Source organism: Lolium perenne, chromosome 2 (genome assembly GCF_019359855.2).
Source record: "Lolium perenne isolate Kyuss_39 chromosome 2, Kyuss_2.0, whole genome shotgun sequence".
Lineage (NCBI taxonomy): Eukaryota > Viridiplantae > Streptophyta > Magnoliopsida > Poales > Poaceae > Lolium > Lolium perenne.
This window is the reverse complement of record NC_067245.2, coordinates 265,541,582-265,557,741: the sequence shown is the minus strand read 5'-3', so window position 1 is coordinate 265,557,741 and position 16,160 is coordinate 265,541,582. Positions and strand designations below refer to the sequence as shown.

Genomic DNA, 16,160 nt, shown 5'->3' with positions numbered 1-16,160 from the left:
GTGATATATAGTACGGTCGAATGTACGCACATTCCGTTCCATGATCTCCACGGACTTCTCCGCTGGCCACGCATGTACGGCACTTCTCACTGTTGGCCGATCTCGGTTTTCCGGGGTCCTCGAACCGTGGTACTACAGGGTAGTACGGTGGAAAATAGAAAGAGAGAAGCATGGCGTCAGTCACACGAACAACGCCGGCGCGGCACTGTGCAGCACGCACGGAGGTCCGGACCTAGCTACTCTCGTAGTCGTAGCGGCATGCAGCAGCCAAACAAGTGAGGTACATATGGACCGAAGGTGGTTAGGGCATCTCCAACCGGCATGCGCTGGACCGTCCGTTTTGGGCCGTTTGGGTGGCCGACCGGACACGCGGACAGTGGCCCGCATCCGCGTGTCCGTTTAGGTCGCGCGCTACGCCCAACGCGCGGACGCAGCGCATATGAAATAAATGAAACAAAAATTAAAATGAAAAAGGAAAAACAACAAAACATAAATTTAAACTAAAATCAAAATGAAAAAGGAAAAACAACAAAACATAAATTTAAACTAGTTGGTAATTAAACTTAGCCCTATTTTGGGCAATTTTTACACAAAAGAAAGCCTATATGGGCTTTAAACTAAAAAAAAAAACCTAGCCAGGGTTTGCGAGCAGGCGGTGGCCGCCGGCAGTACTACCCCCAGTAGTACTCGTCGTCGTCGGCGTCGATGACGACGAGGCCCCCCGGCGGCGAGGCGCTGTTCCGGCTAGAAACGCCGGAGGGCGGCGGGGACTCCGGCCAGGGCGACCACTGCGCCCTTTCCCAGCCGGAGTGCGGGTTCGGCGGGCTCGCCGGCCTGCGCAGTCGCGCCCTCCGCGCGGACTCCTTGCGGAGCTGCTCCTCCTCCTCCGCCCGGAGCGCGGCTCGGCGCTCCTCCTCCTCTCGGAGCGCCGCCTGGCGCGTGTCCTCCTCCTGCCGGCGCGCCATCTCGAGGAAGGCCCACGCCTCCGTCTGGGCGTTCTCCTGGGCCTTCCTGGCCTTCTCCGCCAGGGCGGAGACGCGCAGCGTCTCGGCGAGGTGTGGCCATTTGACCAGCTCGTCGAGGTCGCACTGCTCGCGGGACGCCGCGAGCGCCGCCTGCAGCTCCGGGTCCTCTTCGTCCTCCTGCTGCTGGGCCTGCGGCAGGGGCTGCTGCTGGGGTTGCGGCTCGTCGATGTACAGGCCGCCGGGGCGGCGGCCTGCCCGCCTTGCAGGTGTGCGCGGCTGCGCGCGAGGCCGCGCCGTCGCCGACGTGAAGCACGTGTGCCGGCGCGCATCGTGCTCCACCTCGAACCACAAGTCCCAGTTGGGACTTGCGTCGCCGTACGCGGGGTCCTCCTGGAGGTCCGCCGGCAGCTGCGCGCGGCGCCTCCGGATCTCCGCGACGCGGGCGCGGCCTGACGCCGGGATGGGCGACACCGGAACCCGATCTGGGCTCAGGTGCCAGCCGTGGGGGAGGTGCACGTCCCCCCACGGCATTGGGACGCCGGCGTCCCAGAACATCTGCGCCACCGCTACGGTGACGTAGATCCGGTCGCGTCTGGGCATCGCCGGCGGCCCCATGGAGAACGCCGGCGGCGCGACTGGCCGGCTACTGCCGGCCTCGTGGTCGTTGGCGGACGGCGCGAACTCACGCTTCGGGGTCATGGCGGCGCGGAAGCTTCGAGCTCGCGCGTGCGGCCGGAGTGGATAGTGGGGACTGGATAGGGACAGTCCCCCTCCCCAGTCCACATTTAATAGGACTGGGGCACCGACATGTGGGCCAGCCATGCGGACCAGCCGGACACGCGAGGACGGCGTGTGCCATCCGCGGCCACGCAAACCCGGCCCAGATTTGGGCCGGGTTTGCGTCGTTCCGGACGCCGCGGCCATCCGCTTTTGCGGTGCGTCCCCGAGTTGGGCCGCATTTTTTGTCCGGCTCGACCCAAACAGACGCGCGGGCGCGGTTTGGGTCGCCCCGTTGGAGATGCTCTTAATGCACGCGCTACCTGTTCCAGCGACCTGTTGGCCTGGCTTAGCTGGGTTTTGCCGATCACACCAAACCCGTACCCCTATGCGTGTAGGGAGACTACAGCTAGACATGGGCAGCCCAGCCCGGACAGCCCGACCCGAAAATCCCAGGCCGGGCCAGGCTGGGCTTGCATGTTGGGCCGGGATTGGGCCTAAATTTGGAGCCCGAAGGTTGGGCCGGGTCGGGCTCGGGCTTGAAGAAAACAGAATTTTAACCTAGTTCGGGCTGCGCTTGTCGGGACGGGCCGGGCTTTTATCAGTTCGGGCCAGGTTTGGGCCCGATTTGCAAGCCCGAATGTCGGGCTAGGCCGGACTTGGGCCTGGGAAATTAGGTTCGGGTTTTTCGGGCTTGGCCCGAAACCCAGCCCGAGGAATGCCCAGGTGTAAGGGAGACGGGCCATCGACCCCACAGTCGGTTCTACAGTTGCCCCGCCCTTTCTAGGAACTTCCGTGCCTGCGCCCGGCTGTAGACGGGTCGGGTGAACGACTCGTTGGGTATATGGGAATCTCCAATAATTTCCCTCCTTCCCTTTCTCTCTTATTTCCCTCCTCTTGAGAGCTCCGGTATAATCTCCGGCGGGCAAGCCTATGTCTCTAGGTTTTACCCATGTGGATAATAGCTTGATGTACATGGGGTTCTTGCTGCCGTGGGGTGCGACCTGCTTCCGATGGTTCTCGTGGTTGCTTGCAGTGATCCGATGGAGGGAGCCGAAGGTGGGCGGCGGCATCAGTTGAGGCACTCGAGATCCGACCGATGAGTTCGTCTTTCAAGCCACGGAGGTGGTGGAGAAGAAGAGGAGCTTTGATGTGTGAGGTACGATAGCGAAAAAAAAGCAACAACCTCGCTCTCGTCGACACCCCCCGGGTGACAGGGGCGCCCCCACCTCCGTAGCCACAATGTCCCTTCCCCTACCGTCGCCAATGGTCCCCTCCCCCCGCGTGTTGGGAGGACAGACGGGACGGGCTTGACCTAGCGGCGGTGGATGGTGCCAATCCCGATGTCGGCCATCGTGGCTCCCACCATGTTTGGCGGCGAGGTGGGCGGTCGCGACAGTGGTGCCTGGATGGAGCGTCTAACCACCGGTGATGCTAGGCTCCATGGTAGTGCGATCATATTTGTCAATTTGTGCATGCGAGCCTTAGATGTGGCCCTAGCAAGCCTGGCTGTGATCTTAGGGATATGTGGGTTGTTTGCGGGTGCGGGGTCTGTGCTCATGTGGAGTCGACGACCTACCTACTCGGCCATGTCGGTTTGTTTGGCTTCTGGTAGTTTTGGTGTCGTTGTGAGTGATGTCCTTGCTGGCTCTCTAGGATTGGGTCCCTCGAACGACGCGTGCTCGTTGGGGAAGGCAACATGCTTCGTGTTGCAGCTACTCGCGCGGTTGTGATTTTACCTCCGACCATCGTGGTCGTGCTGGTGCATGTGTTATCGTGCTGGGGAAGGTGTTGTCGTCGTGGTGCTACCGCTCTAGCGTCGCTAGTGGCGTCTGGCCAGGTCTGGCCAACTAAGTCTTGCGTTCGTCCTGCCCATAATTATAGTTGGGGCTAGATCATAGTGGAGCTTGGATTGGTGGCAGGACATTGATTTCTACTCTTCCATTCTATGTCGTGGCGACGATGACCCGATTTTTTATCGGCTTGGATCTCGGCAAAATCTGCACATGGCTTTGGCTAGCGCCGGTGATGGTGTCACCTTCGGGTGTCATTTTCTTGTTTAAGGCGTACGAATGATGATCCTCCGGTTCAAATTGATGGACTTCGTCCCTCTGACTCAAACTGCTACTCTTGGTGGCCTCGCTTCGAGCAAGTTTCTATTTTAGTGTCTTCTGAATTACCCTTTGATCTCTCTGGTGTGTCAGCCCTCTCGCAACAACGGCCTGGCTACTTCTACACGGTCTTGCTTCAGTTGTTGTCGGCTTTCCTAACACCTTGGGGGCCTTTGCTAGGTTGGCTTCAGGCCATAGTTTTTGTCGGTGTTCCTATTCCCAACGCCATTGGAAGATGTCGTGTTTTTTGGTCTATACCTAGCCCGAGCGTTGGGGGTGGTGGTTTGTGGTCTGGGTAAAAACTTTGCAAGAACTCGGTCTCTAGCGACGACGATGAAACGTTCTCGTGCCATGCACCTTCTTAGATGTGTTGCCGCAAGATCCCTTCTCCTTTGGATCCCCAAGTTATGCTAGGCTGCTGGCTTGTCGTCGAGTTCCCCCGTAGTTGCGGTTTCGGTGCGGTAGAGGTTGGTTGGCGTGGAGACGGTCTTGGCCGCTCTAGTGCAACATAAGACAAGGCTCGCTCAATCTGAATCAAGCTGGCGCTTCAGCTTGGCTTTTTTTTGTATTATGTTGTTGGTTTTGGTGGGCACTTGCGTGCTCGCATGCCCGCGCGTGTGTGTTGTGAGCCACGATTTAATTCCTAACCGGTTGATGGCTTTGGTAATTTAAAGCCGCACCTATTTCGAGCATTATGTCTATGTGGTGTTGTTCTTTGCGGATCCACGGAGCGGGAAGGATTGGAGACTACATCAGTCTTCTAGGGCTGATCCTCGGTTGCCTCCCGCAGGCCTTAGGCTAGCTTAACACCGACTATCATGGCCAATAGGCAGCTGCTCCAAGCAATGGTAGCTGGTATTGGTAACTGCCTGGGGCCATCTCACATACAACGTCCAGGCCTTTGTGCCCATAGGAGTCCCTTCATCAGCTTCGACGCGGTATTTCCCCACCCATACCACCCCAAGTGGCGTAGTCCCCGGGGGTGGTGTAGTTGGTCGCGCTCTGAAGTGCAAGTTCATCCTCTCCGAAGAAGAAGGGTCATGTGTGTAAAGATTAGGATGTGTCTAAACGTTCAGTCGCAGTCGAATTACATCAGTGTATTTTGATACGGACTAAACAAAGTACAAACAGCAGTAAACACGAATCTTCAAGCAGAAACAAAATCCAACGATGAAGCACGTGACTGAGACATAAGCTACGTCTCAGCTAGCTGAAACTTAGCAATTCCGTAATGATGGGTCTTCGGAGCCTTCCCATGTTCTGAAAAAAAAATGCACGGGTGGTGGTTAACCCACGCGCTACCTGTTCGATCGTGGGGCAGGCAAGGTGACCTGTTCGCGTGACCTGATGATGGACCGTCCGTCCTGTACTCCGGTGTGGCTGCGTTTCGGCGATCACAGCAACCAGTTCCGCTAGGCGTAGGGAGACGGGCTGCCTACACGTACGGGACGCGTTCCGTGAAGGACTGAACGGCTCGGTGGGTATACGCGCGGCGATGACAACCAAGTACTACTACGTGAGGTTTTGTATACTACACCGTACTAGGTCCGAAGCTAGGAGGAACTCCGAGGAAGGCGTCAACCTTGGTGCGAGCTTACCGGAGTCGCCTCCACTCACGGTCACGGGAATCCTGCGTGCGGTGACGACGACGCCAGACAGCAAGCTTGGCAATCCATATCCATCCACAGTCAAACACCACTTTGCTACATCCGGTTTCATAGCAGTAGACATACTTTTCACCCTGCAAAAAACCATACCCCCTCCATTTTGAATGGATAAACGGCATCGTTTTTCTTGTTTTTCTTTGATCAAAAGTTCCTCCAATAATATACAAAGATTGTTGGTATAAATTAAAATTATCGTCGTTTAAAAATGTTTTTCAATATGAAGCCAGTGGTACTAATTACGTGCCGCAAATAATCAAGATTTTTTTGTCCAAATTTTTAGGTGAAATTTCGTTTTTGAAATACGTGTGCACATTATTCATCGAAACAGAGATAGTAAAGGCATCACCAGCGAGCCGACGCGATAACAAACATAAAGTGACCGTCCGCGTCCACGCGGGCAATAAAATGGGGTAAACCACAACCCTGTGGCCCGATGTAAACTGACCGCCTATCCGTGCCAACGCATTCGTAGCCCAGATTTTGGCTCAGAATACATCGTCGCGGATAGCAAGCGAGTGCATGTGCGTCCTCCACTACTCAACCCGGGGCCTGCATGTGCGTCCTCCACTACTCAACCCGGGGCCTGCCTGCCAGGCACACCAAACCCAGCACACCAATTTGCATCCCTCCCCCCCCCCCCCCCCCCTTTGCAACCCTAGAGTTGTTGTCGATCAACGAGGTAAGAGGGTTTTCATGGTTATCGGAAGCATAGATTGCATCCACGGAGAGCGGAAGAACCGTTCATTCTCATGGCATGGTCAGTATAGAGCCTTGCCGAGGGGTGCACTGTTATTTTTTGAGGCATTGGCATCATATGATAGTCATCGCATATAATTTTATTTGTTTCATTATGAATTTTATTTGCATGTGAACATTGTCGTTTATTTGTTTATTTATTTGAATGTAACAACGAACTTAACATTATATTATTATTGCAACATTATTATTCTATATGGCTATGTGTTATTTGTATTGAAAATATGGCGAGAAATGAACTTGAGTGTATTATAGGCCGGACAATCCGTCTCACCACTTCTTTTAGGGATGTCTCATTATCAATGATAAGGCCAAAAAATAACCCACTGTAATTATATTTTCTTGTTATATCTAGATTACATGACGGAAGTAATATAAGAGGAGTCTTAGCAACCATTGTTCATGCCCTAATAAATTTTTTCGATTTTTTCGATTGACCAGGATCCACGTGTCGCCACGTTAAACAGCCCCAGCCGGCTCTATTGCGGCTGAACAAGGCGGGACCCCCTTGTCCTACCTCACACCTCGCGGCTGCTGTGTGGACCAAGCAGTTGGCCCGCGTGATCCGCCTCGGGTGTCGCGCGCCCGCAGCTTCACCTTCCCAGCCACAGCAGATGCGATTAACTAAGAATAACCCCCGATTAAGCGTGCTTTAACCCTCCCCTCGTGCTAATTCCAGCACGAGCCAATCGGCCACTAACCCAAGTTAGTAGTGGCCACTGACCAGCCGAGGGAGAAGGACGGGCGCCACGTGGGCGGGAGGCGTGGGCCACACCATAACTGCCCGCCGCCGAACGTGGAGAGCAGCTCCTGCAAAATCGACGCCCGTTTCACGGCCGCCGCTGCACAGGCCTCGCAACTGTTCTCAGACGGATCCAAGTTCCAAACTAAAACTATTTTCCCTCAATCTAATCCAGCTTACAAAATCAAAAGAAAAGACCACCAATTCTGGAGTACGTACAAGATTGTACAGTAATCGTGATCAAAACCAGCGTTGCGCTGTGCTAGCTGCCGAGATGGGCGATTTGGTTACCACTGTTCGACGCATTTGTTCTGTGCCGGACCGCCGTGGGGGTCCCACCGCACAGTGGGCGAACGAGAATGTGGGAGGAGCAAACGAACAAAATGTGGGCTAGGCGAGTAAAGTACAGCGCTTTCTGCTTCTCCCAGCAGCAGCAGATGCAGGTGGTGGTGGGCAGGAGCAGAGGAGGAGGGGATAAACCAAGCGATCCAAGCTACGGGCCAAGCAAAAGAAGCCATCCACGGTGGCTTTATCTGAAGCCGCAAGCATGAACCAACGCTTGCTTTGGCCGATCCTGCATTGCATTTGCATTATTACCCAGCATTGGCATTGCTAATTTGCTGCTATTTTGTTGCTTACTACCACTAGTTGTGCCTGCTAATTAGTGTGTGTGAGCGGCATTGGTTGCATGGTAAAGTCACACACTATGGACAGTTGGAACAACAACAGCTGGAGACTGCAACAGAAAGCAACGGTTTAGCTGAATTCCGCTTTTCCATGATTTTTATCCCCCTTCCTTGCTTGCTACACTACCAAGAGCCCAAGATCAATAGAAACAAGAGCAGCAGCTACTATGTTCCATAGCATGAAACAAACAAAAAGACAGACCAGAGAATCGAGCTTGAACTACGAACATCAAGCTGCTGTTTTGTATAGCATCGACGCAACAACTTCTGTAGAAAGAAACTACCCAAGCAAAAGACGACGTTTCTCTTGTGTTCTTAATCCACTTCTTTACCTTTTTGGCTGATCGGCAGCTACCTCTTTCTCGCTAATCCAAGGCCCGCCCGATTCCTCGACCGAAAGGAGCGCAAAATAAAGGCGGCCGGATCGCTTGCTCTGCTCGTCTTGCTTTCACGAGCCTGGCGACTTGGACGAGAGGAAGGGATCTGACACGGCGGAGAGCTCCACCACGTCGTCCCAGCGCACCGGGAGGTTCAGGTCGATGAGGTCGATCGCGGCCGCGGGGTCGGCGCCCGACGCGGCGGCCACCGCGGCGGCCGAGCAGAGCTGGGACCGCTTGTGCCCGCCCAGGGCCTTGCCCGACGGGAACGCGCGGGAGCAGTAGGGGCACACGTGCGGCGCCCTCGACCCCTCCTCTCCCCCGCCGCCGCCATCGCATTCCGGCAATGGTTGCAGGTGGGTCGGCACAGCACGAGGCGGCGGGTTCAGCGGGGGCGCGCAGCAGCCTCCCCGGCCGCCGCGCACGTGGCTGGCGCGGTGCCCGCCCAGGGCCTGGTACGACCGGAACACCTTCTTGCACGCCGGGCACTGGAACTCCGTGCGCCTCGTTGGCGCCGCGCGCGCCACGGCGCGCGCGTCTCCGCCGCCGCCGTCGCTCCCGTCGTCATCGGAGTAGTAGTAGTACGGCCACGCCGCGGGCGCCGCCGGGGCGACGGGCCAGGTGTCGCGGGAGAGCATCATGAGGGACCGCGCGACGTCCTCCTCGGGCGTGGCGGCGTCCGACACCGAGCTCACCGGCTCGGCGGCGTCGCCCGATCCGGCATGCGCCCTGCGCTTCTTGGCGCCCGGCGATTGCGGCGGCGGGTACTCCGCGTCGCTCTCGCGATCTGAGAAGCCGTCGGACTCGCCGAGCCGGACCCGGCGCTTGGGCTTCTCGCGGAGCACGTACGCCTGGACGGCCATCTTGGCGTCGTTGTCGTCGTCCCCGGCCGCGACGGAGGAGGAGGCCGACGAGATCTGCTGCGACCGGGCGGCGGCGGTTGCCAGGGAGTGGGAGCGCATGTGGCCGGACAGGGCGCGCGGGCTGGCGAAGCGGCGGGCGCACAGCTTGCATGTGTTCTTGGCCATGGCGATCGAGAGCTGGGAGGAGAGCTCGACGTCTCTGGCTGGCTGGAGGTAGCTAAAAATACAAGCTTGGAGGAAGGAAACGGAGTGTGCGAGAGAGTAGGAGGGCCAGGAGGAGCCGCCTCCGTGGGGGTCTCGGGAAGTTGGAATATAGCGCAACTGCCAAGCTTCCACCATCACATTTTTCCCTTTTGCCCCCCTTGTTTTGTGGACGGCCTCCTCGTATGCCACTAGTATTCCGAGTAAGTAGACCCGTATTGTGGACTTATTATCCTGCGGAATCAAATGTATTTATGTATTTATTGGTAGAAATATACTACTGAATCTAATGATTTTGCTGTCAATGCGTGTGGTCCATTGCACATTCTTTGGTATACTAGCATTGCACCGAATTACTCTTTTGGTGACGAGAATCAAGTCATTATTTGTTGCCATATACGGGAATGATTGTACATATACGCCACTTCATAGTTTTCCATGGGAGGCATCTCCCTACTCTCAATGCAGAAATTATGAACATTACTTTGGAAGGTGTCTAACTAGCACATGGCTGTCAATTCTTCCCTTTTCCGGACTTGCCCAATATAATTAAGGTTTTCCTTGTAAAACCACCGGACCAGAGCATCTCCACTCGCGCCTGGGCTTGGTATATAGAGGCGCCGACCCAATAATAGCGCGGGATGGGCATTAGAGGCACCAACTAGTTTGCGTGCATGAGGTTGCATCTTCCCGACCGCGCCCCCAACAGGATATTTAAAATCAAAATTGAAATTTAGATTTATTTAAATTTCCTTATAGATTACAAATTGATTTAAATAGCTGGTTCCTCGCCCTTGACGACACCACCATCGTCCCTGAGGTCGACGTAGTTTCCCAACTCCATCACCAACTAGGTGAGGCCGACAGACAACTGCACCTCCATAACGCGGAGGTCATTTTGAGAGTTGATGAGGGCTAACGACAGTCTTGGGCTATCGCCCGGGTCTTCAGGGGTGTGCAACATCGCATGCCTCCTTGCGCATGCCCTCTCCCATGAGGCCATGACTACTCCTCGACGTGCTGCTTCACTGGGAGCCCTAGCTCCTTCTGCCTGTAAAACCGAAACTCCACATGGTGGTGCGGCCCGCTTCCTGCTAAGGGACAACGCCTCCTCCTTCACCTCGCGCTTGGGGACGATGAAGGACATGGTCCGCAACGTTTAGGATGACGATCGCGTTGTCGATGATGATGAGTGAGAGGATGACTAGAGCAACGTTGTCCTCCACGAAGCCTACCGCGGGGGCAAGGGCAGCAGAGGTGGATCACCAGTGTTGTAAGAGTGCTCCATGACAGCGTCAATGGTGCCCCTAGCACCCCTACCAGCACTCGCGAACGAGTTGGTTTAATTTGATTATCTAAATCTAGAGCCGAATTGAATTTCCTACTAAGTTTCTATGTAGCATGATTGCATGACATTCTTTTTTTGGGACCTTTTTTCACATCTCATACGGTTGGATTCTTAAAACTTTTGTGCTCAAAATTTTTGCTATTGTATTTTCCGTATTGTGAATAGAAATAAATCGTGGTGTTGTTCCTCCTCAGCTAAAAATTTAAAAGTACTTAGTTTTAAAATTTGTGTGGTAGAATTTCATCTATAATATTTTGTCTAGAAAAAGAAGAAAAAAGCAAGGGCTCATGTCCTCTAGAAATGATCAACTGATAGTCATAAGGAACCATTACACAAAAAATTAAAAAATTGAAATAAAGAATGCTACTTCTTCTAATCCATATAAAGTACGGTGATTTTAGTTCAAATTTGACTAAAAAATAACTACAATACTTATTATGGATTGGAGGAGTAAATTTTTTCTCAGAAGGCCTCCAATTTTCTCTTGCCATAGGGCTGCCGAAAGGTCAAGAAGGGCCCTGGGAGCGGGCGGGGCAGGCGGGATTTGCGGCGGCTGTACAGGAACAAAGGGGAGGGGAAATGTCCTTCGTGCCAACGCCTTGCACATATGAGGATCGCCTCCAGTTCAGTTCTAGAATCCGTTCTTGTGCAGGTTGGGAGGCAGCGTTTACCGATCCCCTTTTTTTTATTAAAGTTTTAGCGAATATATACGGAGTCTAGTGCACCCTTTTTTTTCCAACCAAAAAACTGCATAGAAACTGTTTATATATGAATTGGGGCAACATACAGGGTCTACTAGAGATGCTCTAAGAGAATCTCCATTCGCGTCCCCCAAACCTTCCCCCAAATGGTGCTGGATTGGGCGTTTGGGGACGTGTTTTGTTCGTCCCGCGTTTGGGGGACGTCGCTCCCCAACCGCGTCCCCCAAACGCCGCCCCCAAACTTTTGTTTAAAGAGTTTTTAAAAACACAACCATTTATTAAATATAGCATACAAATAAATATATTTGCGGAGATTATTTTGAAATTAAAATACAACAAACAATAAAACAACTAAATAAATATAATAAATAAGGCTAGATCAAGGTGCCGCGGCATTTGCTGATAATCCTTTGATTCTCCACACATGCTCAACGAGATCAGCTTGAAGTTGATCGTGAACATTGCTGTCACGGATCTCTGCGTGCATGACGAGGAAATCAGCAAAATCTACATGCAACTCATGATCAACCTCCGCAAGATGGTCCTGACACTCAGAGGGACCAACATGTGTCCTGGCATGATTCTTGCGGTCATCCTCGATGATCATGTTGTGCATGATCACACAAGTCTGCATCACCTCCCACATTTGGCTGTGTGACCAGCTTAGAGCAGGGTACCGGACAATTGCAAATTGAGCTTGAAGCACACCAAATGCCCGCTCGACATCCTTCCTGCAAGCCTCCTGTCACGCAGCAAAGTGGGAATTCTTCTGACCTGATGGAGCCGAGATTGTTTTGACAAAAGTGGCCCATTTTGAATATATACCATCGACTAGATAATAGCCTTTGGCATATTGGTGGCCATTGATCTCATAGTTGCATGGTGGAGCATGCCCTTCCACTAGTCTTCTGAACATCGGAGACTACTGCAACACGTTGATGTCATTGTGTGATCCTGCCATGGCAAAGAAAGAATGCCAAATCCACAGGTCAGAATCTGCCACAGGTTCGAGCACCACACTGCAATATTCATGACGCCCTTTGTATATACCTTGCCAAGCAAACAGACATTTCTTCCATGACCAGTGATACGTCTCAAACGTATCCATAATTTCTTATGTTTCATGCTAGTTTTATGACAATACTCACATGTTTTATACACACTTTATATCATTTATATGCATTTTCCGGCACTAACCTATTAACGAGATGCCAAAGAGCCAGTTGTTGTTTTCTGCTGTTTTTGGTTTCAGAAATCCTACAAAGGAAATATTCTCGGAATTAGACGAAATCAATGCCCAGGGTCTTATTTTTCCACGGAGCTTCCAGAAGACCGAAGAGCATACGAGGTGGGGCGACGAGGCGCCCAGACCACAGGGCCGCGCAGCCAGGGTGGGGCCCTCTGCCTCTACCGACCCTGCCCTTCCGCCTACTTAAACTCTCCGTCGCGAAAACCCTATTACCGAGAGCCACGATACGGAAAAAGTTCCAGAGAAGCCGCCACCGCCAATCCCATCTCGGGGGATTCAGGAGATCGCCTCCGGCACCCTGCCGGAGAGGGGAATCATCACCGGAGGGCTCTACATCACCATGCCCGCCTCCGGATTGATTTGTGAGTAGTTCATCCTTGGACTATGGGTCCATAGCAGTAGCTAGATGGTTGTCTTCTCCTCATTGTGCTATCATGTTAGATCTTGTGAGCTGCCTATCATGATCAAGATCATCTATTTGTAATGCTACATGTTGTGTTTGTTGGGATCCGATGAATATTGAATACTATGTCAAGTTGATTATCAATCTATCATATATGTGTTGTTTATGTTCTTGCATGCTCTCCGTTGCTAGTAGAGGCTCTGGCCAAGTAGATACTTGTGACACCAAGAGGGAGTATTTATGCTCGTTAGTGGGTTCATGCCTCCATTGAATCTGGGACAGTGACAGAAAGTTCTAAGGTTGTGGATGTGTTGTTGCCACTAGGGATAAAACATTAATTCTTTGTCTAAGGATATTTGTGTTGATTACATTACGCACCATACTTAATGCAATTGTCTGTTGTTTGCAACTTAATACTGCAAGGGGTGCGGATGCTAACCCGAAGGTGGACTTTTTAGGCATAGATGCATGCTGGATAGCGGTCTATGTACTTTGTCGTAATTCCCTGATTAAATCTCATAGTAATCATCATGATATGTATGCATCTCTATTTGTCAATTGCCCAACTGTAATTTGTTCACCCAACATGCTATTTATCTTATGGGAGAGACACCACTAGTGAACTGTGGACCCCGATCCATTCTTTTACATCTGAATACAATCTACTGCAATCATTGTTCTCTACTGTTCTTCGCAAACAAACATCATCTTCTACACTATACATTTAATTCTTTGTTTACAGCAAGCCGGTGAGATTAGCAACCTCACTGTTACGTTGGGGCAAAGTATTTTGATTGTGTTGTGTAGGTTCCACGTTGGCGCCGGAATCCCTGGTGTTGCGCCGCACTACACTCCGTCACCAACGACCTTCACGTGGCCCTTGACTCCTACTGGTTCGGTAAACCTTGGTTTCTTACTGAGGGAAACTTGCTGCTGTACGCATCACACCTTCCACTTGGGGTTCCCAACGGGCGTGTGCTTTACGCGTCATCAAGCTAAATTTCTGGCGCCGTTGCCGGGGAGATCAAGACACGCTGCAAGGGGAGTCTCTCACATCCAATCTCTTTACTTTGTTTTTGTCTTGCTTTACTTTATTTTATTTTATGCTTTGTTTGCTTTCTCTATATCAAAAACACAAAAAAATTAGTTGCTTTACTTTATTTCATTTGTCTTGTTTGCGTTCTTTATATCAAAAACACACAAAAAATAGTTACTTGCATTTACTTTATTTACCTTTTGTTTATTTCATCATGCTTCATCCTAAGTTCACTCTGAAAGATATACCGGTAGGGCAAGGGTCTATCATTGGAAGAGATAATATAGAAGAATTTTTCACTCATGTTAGTATGGTTGAAGATTTTGAAGATAGACACTTGGTAGAACTTGCTCCTAATTATGAAATTGCTACTGCCTCTTTAGTGCATATGTTGGAAGCTAGATTTGTTAATCTTAATCCAATAATGCAACATATGTTTCTTACACTCGGTGGTAAGAAGGAGAGAAGAATTTTTTTTGTTTTAGAAACCCTTCTTAAAGAATTTGGTGATGTAGCTAGAGAAGCTAGGAAAGTTTTTATTCGACATAAGATTCTAGGCTTTTGTACCAATTTTGCAAATATCCTTGAAAAGAGGGAAAAATATAGGCTAAGATATACTAATAAAACCAATTATGAGGGGGAGATTAAAGTACCAATACCTCATAAACTCATGGGAATGCATGAAGCTCTAGAAAATAACTATGCTTGGCTTGTTCCTGAAAATTTATTTGATGAGGATAGTAAGCCTAGGAGCAACGAAAGAGGAGTTACTTATATAGACAAGATACAATGCATTGTTGAGAAAACTCCCAACTCACCTGGTAATAATGTTGATGCTTCATCTCTCGATAATACTTGATTCGCACTTTCTGCGCCTAGCTGAAAGGCGTTAAAGAAAAGCGTTTATGGGAGACAACCCATTATTTTAATTCTGCACTTTTGTTTTATATTTGAGTCTTGGAAGTTGTTACTACTGTAGCAACATCTCCTTATCTTTATTTTATTGCATTGTTGTGCCAAGTAAAGTCTTTGATAGTAGGGTTGATACTAGATTTGGATTACTGCGCAGAAACAGATTTCTTACTGTCACGAAATTGAGCAGCCCCGTCTGTAGGTAACTCAGAAAAATCTGCCAATTACGTGCGTGATCCTCAGATATGTACGCAACTTTCATTCAATTTGAGCTTTTTCATCTGAGCAAGTTAAGTGCCCCAGAAAAATTCGTCTTTACAGACTGTTCTGTTTTGACAGATTCTGCCTTTCGTATTGCCTGTTTTGCTATGTTTGATGGATTTCTTTGTTCCATTAACTTTCAGTAGCTTTGTGCAATGTCCAGAAGTGTTAAGAATGATTATGTCACCTCTGAATATGTGAATTTTTGATTATGCACTAACCCTCTAATGAGTTTGTTTTGAGTTTGGTGTGGAGGAAGTTTTCAAGGATCAAGAGAGGAGGATGATACAATATGATCAAGAAGAGTGAAAAGTCTAAGCTTGGGGATGCCCCCGTGGTTCATCCCTGCATATTTCAAGAAGACTCAAGCATCTAAGCTTGGGGATGCCCAAGGCATCCCCTTCTTCATCGACAACTTATCAGGTCACCTCTAGTGAAACTATATTTTTATTCAATCACATCTTATGTGCTTTACTTGGAGCGTCCGTTTGCTTTTGTTATTGTTTTTGTTTGAATAAACTCGGATCCTAGCATTCTTTGTATGGGAGAGAGAGACGCTCCGCTGTTTCATATGAACACTGGTGTTCTTAGCATTTACTTTTAATGTTCATGGCGAAGGTTGAAACTGCTTCGTTCATTGTTATTTGGTTGGAAACAGAAAATGCTTCATGTGGTAATTGGTATATTGTCTTGAATAATTTGATACTTGGCAATTGTTGTGCTCAAATAGATCATGTTTAAGCTCTTGCATCATGTACTTTGCACCTATTAATGAAGAACTACCATAGAGCTTGTTAAAGTTTGGTTTGCATGATTGGTCTCTCTAGAGTCTAGATATTTTCTGGTGAAGTGTTTGAACAACAAGGAAGACAATGCAGAGTCTTATAATGCTTGCAATATGTTCTTATGTAAGTTTTGCTGTACCGGTTCATACTTGTGTTTGCTTCAAACAACCTTGCTAGCCAAAGCCTTGTACTGAGAGGGAATTCTTCTCGTGCATCCAAATCCTTGAGCAAAAACTATGTCATTTGTGTCCACTATACCTACCTACTATGTGGTATTTCTCTGCCATTCCAAAGTAAATTACTTGAGTGCTACCTTTAAAATTTCATTCCTTGTCTTTGCAATACATAGCTCATGGGAAAATAGCCTTAAAAACTATTGT

At 50.3% G+C, this 16,160-nt stretch overlaps 1 protein-coding gene across 1 annotated transcript; it reads right to left on the bottom strand.

Moving 5' to 3' along the window:
- Window positions 1–7,702: 7,702 nt before the first annotated feature.
- LOC127335859 (zinc finger protein ZAT9) lies at window positions 7,703–9,233 on the bottom strand. The gene has a single exon (XM_051362593.2). The coding sequence runs from the start codon at window positions 9,221–9,223 to the stop codon at window positions 8,093–8,095; it is 1,131 nt and encodes a 376-aa protein (XP_051218553.1). The 5' UTR covers window positions 9,224–9,233; the 3' UTR covers window positions 7,703–8,092.
- Window positions 9,234–16,160: the final 6,927 nt, after the last annotated feature.

Bases quoted from the DNA above. Each gene is read 5' to 3' on its own strand.
- LOC127335859 (XM_051362593.2), bottom strand. From the start codon at position 9,223: ATGGTGGAAGCTTGGCAGTTGCGCTATATTCCAACTTCCCGAGACCCC.